This window comes from Lepidothrix coronata, unplaced genomic scaffold, assembly GCF_001604755.1.
Source record: "Lepidothrix coronata isolate B3197 unplaced genomic scaffold, Lepidothrix_coronata-1.0 Scaffold138, whole genome shotgun sequence".
Lineage (NCBI taxonomy): Eukaryota > Metazoa > Chordata > Aves > Passeriformes > Pipridae > Lepidothrix > Lepidothrix coronata.
In genome coordinates, this window is record NW_016690318.1 from 595,472 (window position 1) to 612,116 (window position 16,645).

Consider the following 16,645-nt stretch of genomic DNA (forward strand, 5'->3'; position numbering starts at 1 on the left):
CATCAGAATTTAACAATCGCTTTCATCTGGTGTTATAGGCAGATTGAAATACCTTAGGCTTCAAAAGAAAGACCTGATATTAGTTCTGGTATACTAAAACTGTGAAGCACACTAAAGGACATGCACATTTGCAGTAGTTCTGCCTGTCAAAACTAAAGACTGCCAACAATAACTGAGAAGATAAAACATAGACTATGTCATCTTGCTTATGGACACTGTCCATGGGATACTGAAATTAACGGGAACATATTGGACACCTCATACAATGATTTTGTAACTGAGAGCTAATGTATATGTCTGAGTGTATTTTAAATTATGAGAAGTAGAATTATAATAATAGTGCAAGAACCAGTCAAGGACATCGTTCAGTAATATGCCACATCCCTTTGAAAGCTGAGGTTGCTTCATTGGAGACTAAATGCCTTTCAAGGCTCCAAGAACATATATTACCAGAACATTTGAATATATCTCTGTGTCTTAACAACAGATTAATAATTAGACTTCCATTTTTGAATCAGACAGAAACTATCATCAAGACACACTTCAGCAACAACTATTTTAATTTGAGAAATTATTTTTGATTATATGTCACATTTATCCTTCCATTACATGAACTTTCTGGAAATTTTTCCTAAGAAGAAAAAAGTTACTTTAAAATTCTTCATCAATGAATTAATGCTACTTGTAAATTTAATGTAGCCTATACGTTCTACAGATTTGCAAAAATGTAGTTCGTATCATTGGGGATAATAATAAAATTGGTATAATGACAGGAATTATTATGACAGTGCAGAGATCTGAACACAACAAAAATGAATATATGACAATCACAACAAATCTTTCTATGTCTATACTATTGGTAATATAATATGAATGGAACTGAATCAAATTTTTATGCACACAATTTTTACATTGTATTGAACAATATATTTTATAAAGCAAATGAAATTTGTCTGGAAGTAATTTTTCTATGGCCTATATCAGAAAGAAAGCAGGCAAAACAGTAATGTTAATCCCATGCCAGGAACATGTTTTATCAGGTTTCCTTTTAGTTCTTAAACAAGATGTAGTAAAAACAACAACATTCTGTCAGACTATATGTTCATTCCTAGCTTCCTGGATTAAATATGCTTATTCTATGCCACATTTTTATAGCTTTCAATTCCTGTACTTTAAATCTATTAAACCATGTCAAGTTGAATTTTCTTCAAAAACTGCTGCAGGTTAAGAAAAAAAAATAGGACAGTAGAATTTTTGAGGGCTAACATTTATGTCAGCTAATTAATATGGATCAGTTGTGGTCTACAAGGATTTTTAAAGTGCATGCATGTTTGAGATAAATATAGACTAAGGATCTGATTTTGTTCCTTCTCAAATTGAAAGCAAAGCTCTTACTGATTTCAATACCAGTATGGTCTACCAGTTTTATAGGCCTGACCCATAAAATAAGCTTTTGTGCTCTTGCATAATAGTTGTCCCAAATTCAGCATAGCCCAAAATGCAGACCTACAACATAAGAAATAAACTGCAGTTGTAACATTACATTTATTGCTCTGTATTGTCTTTAATTGGTCAGGGAATGAGATTTTGAAAAAACAAACACTCGGGTAAAACCCAGCAAATTTGTTTGGATAACAAGTTCTACCTTAAATAAGTTGCTAAGAAATCAGCCCATGTTCAAAATCAGACACCCTCTAATCCAGAAGATACACCATCATTTCCTTATTTTAAAACATTATTATTTAATTATTTATTCTCAAAAGAGTTTCTGCTAGCAGACAGGAATTGGTTATCTGAACATAGTTCTAGATCATGACAAAAACTACGAGACAGGCTACCAAACGGACAACTGTTCAAATACTTTTATGCAAAAGATTCATTTTCTCTATGTTGAATACTGAAGTGGCTGGACTTCTCAGAAACTTCTATTTTATGGAATCACAGAATAACTCAGATTGAAGCAAAATCATCTAATTCAACCTCCTACTCAAAGTCAGTTCAGCTGCGAGATGAGAACAAGTAATCCAGAAGTTTATCCTGTTTGGACCTCAAAAAGTCCAAGAACAGAGCCTTTCAATATGAGAAACATGCCTGGTAACCCAAAAAAGAACAAATGTATCTTAATCATAGAACAGTAGAATAGTTTGGTTGGAAAAGAACTCCAAGATCATGGAGTCCAGCTGTAAACCTAACACTGCCAGGTCTACCATTTAACCGTGTCCCTAAGCATCAAATCTACACATCTTTTATTCACCTCCAGGGATGGTGATTCCACCACTTCCCTGGGCAGCCTGTTCCAATGCTTGAAAACCCTTCCAGTCCTAATACACAATCTAATACTCCCCTGGTGCAACTTGAGACCATTTCCTCTTGTCCTGTTGTTTGGAGGGCATGGGAGAAGAGACCAACCCCCACCTCACTGCAACCTCCTTTCAGGCAGTTGTAGAGAGCAATAAAATCCCCCCTGAGCCTCCTTTTCTTCAGGCTAAACAACCCCGGCTCCCTCAGTCATTCATATGACTTCCTCTCTAGACTCTTCACCAGCTCTGTTGCACTTCTTTGGACACCCTCCAGCACCTCAATCTCTTTCTCATAGTGAGGGGCCCAAAACTGAATACAGGATTCAAGGTGTGGCCGCACCAGTGCCCAATACAGGGGAACAATCACTTCCGTGGTCCTGCTGGCCACACCATTTCTGATACAAGCCAGGATGCCATTGGCCTTCTTGGCCACCTATTCTTGAAAAGCCCTTGTAAAATGTCTTCTTCCAATGAAATCTCATGTAGAAGTAAACAAAAATTACCTTACGCTTAGTATTACACCTGGTTCATATTGTGGTAAATCTTACCTTTTTGTAGTGTTTCCACATCAAAGACATGCTCCTTGAAGAAAGCTCTAAGGGACAAAGGACTTGCACTGCAGTCTCCTGAAAGTTTCTCAACAGCTTGTTTAAACATAGCAACTAAGTCATGAAGAGGTCCATCTAAATCAAGGGGAGAAGTGGATGGTGAAATCAAGCTCAGACGTAAAGAGATTGATGCACAAGATGCAGAACTAGACTCCACAGATTCACACTCAATGTGGAAGTCCTCTGACAACATCTTCATTGCAAAATGTTTTCTTTGGAGTGGATCATCAACTACTGCAACAACATGCCATTCAATGGCAGCATCTCTGGGCAGGTGAGGTATTACCACCACAGCAAGCAACCCACACACTGCAGTTTCATCATGATACGTCTCTGAATCTTCTTCCTAAAAGATAAACAAAATATTGTCCATATTACAGAGCTGGTAGAAATTAAGGCTGATCATATTTAGCTAAAATATTCAAAAAAGTATGTGCAGTACAGTTATTTCATGGAGACTAGTTTTACCTTCAATTTTCTTTCTTATTTAGAAGTCATCTTGAGCAATTATGAATTTGTCTGACAGTATCTGCTCATTTTTACAATCTCAAACAACTACTATGCCTGTGTCACTAAAAAAAAAAGCTGACCATAACATATTTTGCACTCATTCTGCAATTAAAAGTCTTTTTGCACATGGTAACAGTCTGTACCAATGGTGTTTGAAGAATAAAAAATGGTAGTAACTACCAAAATTACAGAAATGAGCTAATAAAGCACATTAAGTTTTATTTTAAAAGTTGGACTACTAAAGATACAGTTCAGATAAGGAAAGACATAGTTCAGACAGTTCTGAACAGCAGAATTATCTTGACCAAACCCTCTTAGAAAATAGAATGTATTTTCTCAATAGCAGAGCTCATTCAGAACATATATTTAAATTGTTTTCACATCAACTAGCATGTCTAATTAGCTAACTTGGTAAGCTAATTCTGAGTAACTGAGGTCCTTTTTTCTGATGGTTTTTAATAGCTTTCAAATAACTGAACAGTTGAAATGTTTATTTTGATGAGCAGATTACCTGTTTCCTCCATTTTTCCTCTGTTTTTATGAAATTACAGTATACTAAGGATTTTTAATATTAGTGACTTACACCATCTTCTTTGTGTACACAGATAATAACTTTTTATATACCAATTTGCTTACACAGCACTATATACTGGTAATATTGTCCATTGCTTGACCTCTGAAAGGAAAATAATAACCAGGCAAACCTGCCATTTTGCCTGAAGTCGATAAGGCCATATAACTTGCAGTACCTTCAATTCACAAGCTCAATTTTCATCCACTCGCTCTCAACTTTGAGAGGAAGAAATAATGACAGGTTCCAGGCACTTTATTTCAAAATTCACTCACAAAGTTATTGACAAGAAGTCTGCACAGAATATCTTTGATGCTTGACCCTCGTGAGCTGTTTACATGAAAAATGCACTTACTTCTATATTAATGATAGTGGAGTGTAATTCTATCCCAAACATGTAGCAATTGCTTTAGCATTTCTGTTTTTGATATGGGAACAAAAACAGGGATAATTTGTCTCAAATTGCAGTCACTTCAGTCATAATAAAATCTCATGGAGTACTGTTTGCTTTCAGTACTTTTATTAGGCTCGCTGGGGCTGTTATTAAGGTACCAACACATAAATGTTATATTAGCACTTAACAGGAGCACAGTATTCTCCTCTAGGAGATGAATTCTAACCTTGTCAATATAATTCTGCTCTGAGTGCTGTAAAACAGTTTAAAAAGATGAAATACTAGAGCTCTGCACTGAGAAAAAAAAAAAAAAGTCATGCTCATTCAGGCTTAAAGGCCACTTTGCTGGCCCAAGGTGCTGAGGTACTGCTTAGAAAAAAAGAGTCTAAAGAAGCTCTTTCAGGTCACATCAAGCACTAAGACAAACTTTTCGACTTCCCTGTACTTGTCTTAGGTTGTTAAATCAATTACTCACTATTTCTGCTTGCCTTCAGCTGCCATTTAGAATACAAAGAACTACATGAAAATTAAGGCCAAGAGAAAGTACATTTCCAAATTTAACAAATGAGAATCATTCTGTGTGAAAGACTATTCATGGTGCACCTGTATGGTACCATAGCACTCATAACCTTTAACTTTAGAGTTTGCACAAACCACAAGTGATGGAGCTACTGGGGATTAATAATCTTTCATCAGCGGCTACAGAATCTTACAGAAATACTTCTAACAATGACCTCTTCTGACTTACTTTCAAGAAATCGCTGACATTTGTGTTTTACATGGATGCTGCATTTGAGTTACCTTTCAGAAATTTACAACTGTCTTAAACAGATGAATATCTTTAGGATAGACTGTCTAGTAAATGAGGATGAATATATAAGGTCTGCTAAGAAATTATATTCATATGATGCTAGGACAATATAAGCAAGTATTAAGAGTGAAAATGAGGAGGAATTATTTTATGGCTAAGTTGTTTTTTATTATTGATTCTGCACTGTCATCAATGAGATTCATCACTTCTGGCAGACATCTGTGGTACTATGAATAAAACCATGTTTTTAGGGTTCTTGTCCAAGGATACTGTTGTAGATCGTTCTATAAAGGAGCACAGGTTTTGGCCTAGTCTTTCTTTTACATCTTCCCAGTCCTGGACAAAAAAAAATGAGGTAGAAGAGTATACAGTTTGGATTGTAATTCTTGAAAAAGAAGTGTCAGATAATTCTTGGGAAGTTCTAAAATTCTTGTTGAGAGACAAGAAAACTGTTGAGGCAAACACTGTTGAAAGCAGTGATTCCTTAAAGTATGCAATACCTGAGCTTACAAATTTTTACAAATTTTATTAGGCTATATGTGTAGCTTTCATCTAAAGGTAGCAGTTTCCAAATGATTTTCAGTTCATGGGACACTGTGCATGTTGAAGTTCCAATTTCTAGTTGTTAGCTTTTCCATTGGATTTAATTCTTTCTGATAACAAATACTGCAAGGTAGTTTTTCACTAGAAGTTCGATTGCCATAGGGGAAAATAAGCAGATCATAAAGGTTCAATGGTTGACTGCTGAAATAATATGCAGAAAGATGCTACTTAATGTGCTATATTTTGATATGATCTGATTTCAAGAGAACTAAAGAAGAACACCAGGTAACATCTGTTCTCCATGCAGGAGACAGCCTCTGAAAATAAATTACTCTGTAACAATGTCTTTTTTCAGGAATAGATGTAAACTGGATCATCTGAGAGACCACGCTATGACAGAATTCTGATTCTGTCAAAGTAAGAAATGGTAGGTCCCAAAAATTTGCACAAAGATTTGATAAGACAAGTGATTTAGCTCTAACTGAATCTCACATTAGACTTTCCTCAAAGCATGATTCACAATATCCTCCCTCTGCCAACAGGATCATCTGCTACTCAGTTTATCAAAGATGGAAAAGATTAAGATCCATAAAGTTTGGAAAAGGAAGCCCAAAAGCAGATTTTTCCATATACATGTATTTAGAAATACATTGTATCGATATCATTCCCTATCCAAAGAAGGACTATGAACATATTTTAACACCTTGCTTTAGGAAAAAACCATAACTCAACAAAGGACTTTTCCCACTCTGAAGAAAATACTGACATTCTTCTGGTGATACAATGCACATTTCAATAACTCACAAGAAAAACCAAAGGTACAGAGTAGATTGTAGGATGGTTGAGAAAGTGAGTCTTCTTTACCTTTACTGAGAAAACAGCTGTGCTAAGTGATATCTTGGAAAGTCTTCATGGACTGATTAAGAAAGAATCACAGCAGTTGACAGCAGTCAAGAAAGCAAGTAAAACAAAGAGAACAAAGTAGGTAACATTATGCCACTGCAGAAATTCACAGTTCACCCCCATCTTGAGTAAGATAAACAACTCTGGATCTCTCAACTGAAAAAGGACATATTAGATCTAAAAATGTATTCAGAGGAGGAAGACAACACGGATGATCAAAAGCTCTGGAGTGTCTGACTGAAAATGTTCTCCGGCCTTCTTAATGAGAAGACAGAGGCTTACAAAATCATACATGACATAAGAAGGGTGGATAGAGATAAGAACTGATTTTGCACGCTTGTCTTTCTGTACAAGAACTACAGACCATCAAATGACATTAGTAAGAGCATGGTTTCAAAAAGGACAATGGTAGGTGACACCTACAATTTCTTGATGGAGAATGCTCCGGTTGCAAGAACTTTATAGGGATTCAAGGGGAGTCTGAACTTCTCGGAACACAGATTCAGTGGGCATTATAAAAGAGACATATTGAAATTCCTATGTAATTCTTTATTTATATGAGTTAATAATGTATATAAAAATATTTATATAACTATTAAATTAATCCATTAAATTAGGAATTAATATAGTTTGAGGTTGGGAGAATATTAGATATATGCTTTTACTGTTTTTACTATTCACTTCTGCTTAGGGCTACTGTTTGGAGTCAGAATGCTCAGCAGAGCCTACACCATTATGGCTATTCTTTTGTTCTTACATAGGAATTTATGCCAATACTAGTAGTGTGTTTAATGAAGAACTGGGCTTTCTTGACTGGATTGGTTGATTTTTCACAACTAGTTCCTTCCAACATTTCCAATATTCCAGGCAGATTTTATAGATGAATAGTGAATACAGAATCAAGTAGAAGGATGCAGGTAACAGCTTTGAGAGATTAAGCTTCCTCAACTGTGGCATTGGTATCAGAATACTGAGCTGGAAGAAGTGGGAGTTCAATGTGGTTATTCCTTCTGAGAAAAAAAAAAAAGCTGCTTCTCCTTTTTCCCAAAGCAGAATCACATGTAAAACTGTAATCCTACTTTTAGGGTGACACATATATGTTCAGTTCCTGCTTAACTGATAGAGACAGCACAGACAACCAAAACATGACAGTGCCAAGCAGGAGGTTTGTCTGCTTTAGGCACCTGCCACAGGAACAGGGATTTTGAGCTGTGTTACACTGGAGCCACCCAGACAGTTTGCTCTGTGTTAACCTCTCTAATGGGGTTCTGCAACAGATGTTCAACTCAAATCTGCAAAAGTTTGGCTAGAAATGGAAAGGGTCAAAGGGCTTGACTGAATACTTGTTGAAGGCCACAGTACTACACTTTTCAAGTGACATTCAATTCAGTAAGGTATCTAACAATGAGAAATGAGAAGGGGAACTTATATTTTATATTTGTGAATAAGTTGATGCTGAAAAGGTAGCTTGGTAGCAACATTTCTTAAGTAACACTTTTATGAATGTGTTTAATTCAGACATACAAGCCCTTTCATATCCCAAGAAGCAAGGTGAACAACAGGGGTTAGTAATGGGTTTCTAAACTTGTAATTAGCCTGTATCTCTAGATTAAAGGAAAAATGGTTATCTGAACTGTATCGTGCGTAATGTTTTCCTGAGCTTTGCTCAGACACAAGAAATTATCACCTTGGTTCACAGTATTACCAAATCCTTGCATTTTGTAAGCCTCAGTTCTTAGTAAAGATTCGCTCAATTTTCATTGCACATATTCAGGAGAGTTACCAAACACTCTCACACTATTGAATGCCTAATGCATTCACAATACTGCTACACACCAAACCAGAATCCAGTGTAATAAGCAGAGTTAAATGAAAAACACTGGGCTGTAAGGGTTGTAAACTAACTTACACAGAGTGTTCTTTTAAAGGTGCTAACCTTAAAAATAATTTCTCCAACTAATAGTGTATTTTTTCAATTTAAAAAAAAATCCAAAACAGACCTATTAAAATTTCAATGAAAACACAGTAATAATGAGTATAAGACAAACATATACTTAATTCACTGTTGGATTTATCAACAAACATTTAACTATTTTGCTTAATTAAACTGAAAAAGGTATATATTTTGGCTATTAGCATTTATTATATAAATTTGTTTGACTATCCTCCATTTGTTCTAAATGAGATATATTCTTTTTGTTGGGTTAGTAAGGACTAGGGCCTATCTACCTCACAGCTGAATATGGAATTAGGCTATGAGAGACAGAGATGAATGCATAATTGCTATCTCTACAAAGAACTGACTTGGAGAACAAAAAGAAAGATACTGTGATGTTACTTTTAGAAGTTGAGTTTATGAAAACCTTATATGGTACACACTATTACACCATTATAGTGGCAAGATTAATGTGCCTTTAAATAATACATTTAAAATTTCTTTTACACTGCCTGCATTAAACAGAGTGCATCAAACTCCTGAGATCCAGCTTAAGCTTTGGTAGAGTCTCTCACAACAATAGGTTTATGACTTAAAAAAGTAAAGATTCCACTAGGAAAACTGCACAAGAATAAAAATGTCAGTTTCTAGAGAAAGTAGGATAGAAACAATCCTTTTCAACATCCTAGTTTGTCTAATAAATAGGCCACATGCATTCCTGGTATAACACATTTGAATTCAAAGAATGAATACCACAGTGTTTTATAACAACAAAATTGTTCAGAATGTTCTTTTTCCAAAGCGTACAAAAATAAGAAAGTCAGTCATTTAGTATTTTTTTTCTGAAATAAAGCAAATTACTTGCTGCATGCCAAAACACAAAACTGGCAGACTAAAAGTGAGGTCTTATAAACATGGATATTTGTCATAGAATAAATACTGTAAACATAAAAAGAAGCACGTTCTTCAGAAATTTTAGTCCCTTCTAGTCACTCCACAACATGTTGGAATTATCTGGAGGTACTTCAGTAACCATTGTGTCATGTAGAAATCATTTTATACAATGTCAACTGGGAAACTGAGCCTGTACTTACTTGGTGTTACTGAACCAGGGAAAAGCTAAAGAAAACAAGGTGGGTCTTTATTTTTTGTGTCAGCATCTGGTAGCACATTTTGAAGAATAATTTCTTTTTTATGCAGTCTTTATCTAGCCTTAAAAAACAGAAATGTGAAAAATGGAATGCAGATACAGAGGAACAAATATAAGTATAGAAATTTAGAGGCAGTACTATTTCTAAGGGTTCTTTAAATCAATTTGTCTAATTCAAATGGAATTCAAATTAATGTCTTCTCCTAATATCATGATTATAATTCCACATGCTGGCATTTGGGAAAAAAATACAAATTAAATTTTCATTACAATAATTGTGAAAAAATCTGTATGTAGCTATGGTAATGATTCAAATTAATCATTAGATATGAAATGTTCAGCAGTTAACATGCCAAGCACAGCTTAACTTTTCCCAAAGAGGCAGGTGAATAAAATAAGCATACCTCAAGTTATCTTAGTGAGAGTATAGGAAATTTGAATCTATACAATATATTGATGGCAATTATTAGGATTTGACAAGGTGATGGGCTAAAATTTTATGATAGTCAGCCAAGTATGTCAGAAGAAACTACCATAAAAATTAAGTAACAACACTCTCAGGGCCTAAATCCCACAATAAATATACCATAAATTTGATTTATAAGTTGAGACAGCTTTTTGGTGCATAAAGGATATATATAAATCTTTGCAGAATCAAAAATTTCATGACAAATGGTCTCTGAATAGTTTTACTGTAAGTATAGGTAAGCATTACATAAAAAAGGAAAGCAAATATGGAACTCATGCAAACAGAGAGTTCATAAGAAAGCAGATCAATAACTTTACAGGATCTATAGCTTGTATTGCTCAAACAGAATAAATTAGCAACTTGCTATTCTATCTTTTACCATGATTGTCAACAGAGGCCAAGAAGTGGTATAAATTTTCATCATTTCTGTGTGATAGAAAAAAGGGTTCAGTTGAAATTTAAGACATAACCTTACAAGCTCTCTTTTGATTATATTTAGTACAGAAGGATATCATTTGCTTGTTAATTTTGTTTCTCTTTTCTATTGTTGGATCACTGTGTTTTCATCCTTTCATTTCAGAAACTGAGAAGCTCTGTGACAGGATCAAAACAAGAGCAATCAGTCTCACATTTCCATGAAGACATAGTCAGCTTTGAGTAAGTTTCTAGAACAAATGAACAACTGAACAATATAAAGTCTGCAATAACTAGGCCATCACCTCTGCTTTCTGGACTTAGCAACTTGGAAGTTTTCTTGAAAAGGAAGCTCAAGTAATTACTTGTTAGAATATATTGAAAAAAAATAGAAAATGCAAACTGGCCAAATGAAAGACACAGGCTTCTACATGCACGGTAAGTGAGAAGAATCTCCTATTTAGGACTGAGACTTCCATTTTTGCTTGATTTCTCAGGTAAGTATCACAATCTTGTTCTAACCCAATATCTAAAAGCAGTCTCAATAGCCTCATGGACTTCAAGTTTTCAACTACCCACCTAATTTCATAAATTTCAGTCCCCCTTCAAAACACATTTCATAATTGTATGTGACAATTATGCCACCATCAGAACAAAAGAAAGATTTAAAAATGTTGGATAATCGGTTATGGGAAGCATGGGATAATATCAAATGGAAAATATGAATACCTATATCTTTTTTCTTAAGTCAAATGAGTCAGGAAGGGATTTTCACTTTTGTTAAATCCATACAAGCTTTTGGCTGTTTGCCTTATTCTGCAGAAGTAGTCAGGCTGCCAAGACGTGTATTTAACCAACCCTTTTCCTACTGCAGGGAAGCTCAGTCTTTTGGTTCTCATCCTGTGGAATGAAGTATTTGGAACTCTTAAGGTCTAATATACTTTAGTACAAGTATACTCGCAGGGTTCAAAATGGGAATTTCTGGGTGAAATGTAATGGTCTGTGATATACAGGTCAGAATAAATAATGTAATGGTGCCTTCTGGCTGTACGAGCCACTCAAGCTACGAAATCTGTTTTATCCACTACTTAGGCTCAGCCTTTCTACCAGTGCTGCAGTGCCTGAACTCTAAAAACCCACACTGAGAAGGAAACCACCTTACTCATTATGGCCTTCAATATCCCTTGCTGATAGTTTTAAATTTTTAAACAGTTCTACCTGTCGTGCTCCCTTTTATGTGTTCTCATAGTTACAGATATAATTTTGGAAGCAAAATATCTAAACAGCAAGCACAATAAAAATGAAATGGGTTAAAACTTATTAGCAGTAGGGAGCAGATGTAGCAAAATTCTGCCAGTTCCCCTACATTTCCTCCCCAGCAGGGATTTTCTGTCAAGCTGTGAGTTAGTTCTACATACTAATCCAGGCTGCTGTTGCTGCAAGTGCACCTTCCTATACTTTGCTATTGTACTAAAAATTCACTTTGATTTTTGATTTCTTCCTTCTTAATAATAATATTTAAAACAGTTCCTGCAGAGCTAAATGTAAATTCAAGCACTGCATGCTAGATGCTCAAAAGGGCATGAAAATGTAAAATTGATAAGAAAATAATTACATACTGAAAAGCTGTTTTATTTGCTTAAAAAATAGTAACTTTCTCTCAACAAACTAAAAGTTCCTGAGCCAATAGATAACCAGTTAATGACTGAAGTTGAGATCCTTGAAATACCTCTCAAACATACATCATTCAATATACCAGTTACAATGTGGGAAAAAAAAATAAGATAACTATTTAAGGAACAAAGCCATAAATTGGTAATAACATAAATTGAAAGCAAATGAAGTCTGCCACATGAAATATGATCACAGATTGTCATTCTGAGGGTTTTATTTTTCATGTGTAGTGTCAAAAATAAGCACTTAGGAAAGAGAGTTGAACTGAATTAAGGATGTTCAAGATGGAAAGATTTCACTTGAAAATCATTTGAGAGTGTGTACCCAAATGGGACAAAAAATGAGCAAAATTAATGGTCAAAATCTACTTTGTGGGCATTAAGGATAACAGATTTTATTGTCTAGAATTTGAATTTCAGATACTGATTGCAAAGATACTTTGAGAGTCTACTTTCCTTCTGAACTTTGACAATGAGCTCTGGAACCAATTTTTAAACCAAATGTCAGGTTTCACCTCACACATTCTAATTACATCACCTGTTCACCTGTACATGTACAGCACCATTAGCTACCGTTGTTAAACCTGTAAATAATTTTGTAGAATGCAAGGAAGAAAATTGTGATGCTGCTGGAGATAGAAGAAAAACAATTTGAAAATTCTGGTGGTGTTATTAAACTTCTACTAATTGCCAGGCTCTCTGTCATTGAGACAACCACCTTTATTAGTAATATGATATATGGATGTGCAATCAAAAATGATTTTGTGGAATCATAGAATGGTTTGGGTTGGAAGGGGACCTTGATGATCATCTAGTTCCAAACCCCCTGCTGGGGGCAGAGATACCTTCAATTAGCCCAGGTTGTCCAGAGCCCCATCCACCCTGGACTTCAGCACCTCCAGGAATGGGGCACCCACAACTTCCCTGGGCAACCTGTGCCAGTGTCCCACCACCCTCACAGAAAAGAATTTTTTCCTAGTATCTAATCTAAGCCTACTCTCTTTCAATTTGAACCCATCCCCTCTTGTCCTGTAATGTAATACGTAATATGCTCTTGTAAATAGTCTTGCCCCATCTTTCCTGTAGGTTCCTTTCAGGTACTGGAAGGTCACAATTAGAATACCCTGAAGCCTTCTCTGTTTCTGGCTGAACAATCCCAGTTCTCTCTGCTTTTCCTCATAGGAGAGGTACTCCATCCCTCTAATCATCTTGTTGGCCCTCCTCTGGACTCATTCCAACAGGTCAATGTCCTTCCTGTGCTGGGGACCCCAGTATGCAGTATGCAAGGGATACCTGGATGCAGTACTCCAGGTGAGGTCTCACCAGAGCAGAGTATAGGGGCAGAATCCCCTCCCTTGACCTGCTGGCCACACTGCTTTGGATACAGCTCAGGATACAATTGGCTTTCTGGCAATTAATTTAATTTTGAATTTGACACTGTTTAGTGGAAAATACATTTACATTCTATCTTATGCATATGAATACTTTTGAGGTAAATGTTTGTTTTCAGCAGGGTAGTCAGTTACTTTCATTTTTCAATATGGCACAACTGCAAAGAAAGATCAGTTAAATGGCGTATAACAGGACAATTAGGACTTCACCTGATCTTTATTTTAACTCAAGCCATTTACATTGGTCAATAATGTCCTACATACAGTTTGGAACTTGAATTTTGCAGGACCAGTTTTCCACAGTTCAATGATACAGGAGTCAAACTCAGGTTATGCAATTTGGGTGATTTCTTACAAGCCACTGTAGTGGGTTGCCCAAAGAGTTAGAAAAAACTCAACCCTGTTCCAGCTTTTATTGTCAAGCAAGAATTTATATGATATATTATACAATATAATACTTTGATCCATTCAGGTCAGCTGTCTCAGCCGAAACCCAGCCTGGGTTTTCATCAGCTAATAGTTACATTTTCCTCTTTCAGACTTGCTTCTTCGTTGATATATGTATGCAAAAGTAACTACTTTGGTCAACTACAGAAGATGGCCAAGATGTTTCCACAAAGCTGCTTATAAGCAAGATGCATAAAGACCTGCATACATTAACAATAAATAATGTCCAAGATAAAATCAAAGTTAGATTTCAAGTGTTATCACCTGTGTTTATTGTGTTACAACTAAAAGACTGATAAGAACTGAACAGGTATCATATCAGCTGGAAGCATTTTTATTTTTCACCAATGAAAGTGAATAAATACAGAAAGGAAGCTGAAAGTGATTATTCACTGCCGAGCTGGCATGCGTGTTACTGAGTATTGACCACACTCCTCATTTTTGCTATGCAGAAATATAAAGGGGTTTCAAAGTAATAGTACTTCACTTTCACACTGTTTTACCTACCTTTTTGAAAGTGGTGTACAGGTAAGCACAAATAATTTTTGGTTTACATTGACTTTTATGAATAAGAAAATAAAGCTCTATTATTAATTTTGAAGATCATGTGATATCCCTCAGAGAAGAGGAGGAAGAGGAAATGAAATCATTATGACCAGTACACAGAACAAGAGATGATGATAATCAAGTACTGAAATTTAGTAGGATCCTTTAAATTACAATATACACTAGTTAAGAAGTACTTCCACTGGAAGAAAGAAGCTGTCTTTTCTTTCGCCTTCTGATTTTTGGTGGTAGAAGATTGTTACTGCATCTGAATAGAGATAAGATTCTTGCACAGTTTCAAAAGGAAGAGATGATATTTTGAGCTCTAATTTTGACTGGAGCTTGATGAGGGAGAAGAACAGATATGAATTTTCCTAGTTAATTGTGGAGTTTCTCTTCAGTGGTAATTTGTTTCATCTATTTGTGGTGTTGAGTCCGGGCAGCTTCTAAGCACTTGCTTGCCCCAGCCCCAGCAGGATTGGAGAGACAACAAGAAGAACAAACAGGAGAGAACTCTTGGGTTGAGACAAAGGCAGTTTAGTAAGTGAATATAATAAAACCAGCGATGCAAAGGCAAGCCTTTAACACCTCCCAGTGGCAGACCAATGCCCAGCCAACCTCTGGGGAACAGGCAGCTTGGGAGACAAAACTCCCCTTTTCCTATGGCTGAGCATGTTATATGGTATGCGATATTCCTGTGGCTGCCTCTTGGCCATGCCCTGTCTACTCACTGAGGTGCTGAGTGGGAAAACCAGAAAGCCTTGAAACTGTGCAACATTAGTGTGTTAGATGCAAATGCAAAACACAGCATCATAGGGATGCAAAACACATTCAGAAAGTTAACACCACCCCAGGAAGACCTCATACACTATTCAGTAGCTGATTTTCCTTCCTGTAACAGGAATACTTTTCCAGGTCCTGCATACCCATGACAAAGCGGATATTGCCCACAGATTTAAGGGAAGGACCCTCACTACTGAAGTTTAAGTTGGACCAGTTTCTGAAATCTCAGTTTTCTGATTTTTATGGAGCTTACATTGAAAAGATAAGTTAAAATACCCTCCCTGGAAAAGAAAGAGATCTAGAATAGCTACTTGGTACTGAACATCAAACTACTTGTTGGAAGCGCTGACTTGGAAGGAGTGTTTGTGATGTCTGAAAGCTATTAACCTGCTACGGTTTTAGGAAGGACCAGTTGTTAATAAAACTATCTATGTAGGCTGGGGTGATAATATGGCTCTTCTTTCAGTTCTGATCAGCAGGATAACTCATCCAAAGGAGAACAAAAAAACTTTGAAGGTGATGATTATCCTGAAATTCCATCCTTTATTGTGGGAATTTAAAGTTCCCTACATGCAATTTGGACTACAGTTTAATAGGGAAGTTTCAAGAGTGAAAGTAAGACCTTGATCATTTTTCAACAAAAATAGCATTCTCCCCTCTATAATGAGGCCCTGACAACAGGTACTCACTTCATGGTTGAAACCCTTTCACAGTCATCACCCATTAGACTTTTGACCAGAGGTTCTGGCCTAAGCAAACAACGGATGCATATATCCACTCTTGCTTAGCAGAAAAGTGACAGGCTCAAAACAGAATTAATATTTTCAGTGGAGGAGATGAAGAATCACTCAAAGAATTCTTATAAGGGAACTGCTGCAGGGGAAAATCAGTCAGCCTGGATGAACTAGGCTGTTTACCACCCTGAATAACTTGACATGCATTTCTTCACTGTGTCTACCTGAAAAACAACATTCAAATGCATGTATATATTACCTGTAAATGGCAAATAAGCTAGTATAAATCAGTTCGTGGAAATCAGAGAGTTATGCTGACTTATGCCAGCTGAGGATTTGATTGTATCTATCTACATAAATGTTCACACAAGAAATGCTCTCCTTTCTTAGTTTCTATTGTTCATATTTTTTGTTTGTATTCTACAAGTTAAATTTAGCATACTGTTTATAGCATCATACAAT

General features: G+C 35.9%; 1 protein-coding gene across 5 annotated transcripts in view; it reads right to left on the reverse strand.

Annotated features, from left to right (window-relative positions):
* Nucleotides 1–16,645, reverse strand: part of DPH6 (diphthamine biosynthesis 6) — a 202,449-nt gene that overhangs the window by 40,840 nt on the left and 144,964 nt on the right. For all 5 annotated transcript variants that reach the window (XM_017827398.1, XM_017827397.1, XM_017827400.1 and 2 more), the window contains exon 14: nucleotides 2,849–3,254. In XM_017827398.1, the coding sequence (XP_017682887.1) occupies nucleotides 2,849–3,254 (406 nt within the window). The remainder of the gene's footprint in view (nucleotides 1–2,848; nucleotides 3,255–16,645) is intronic.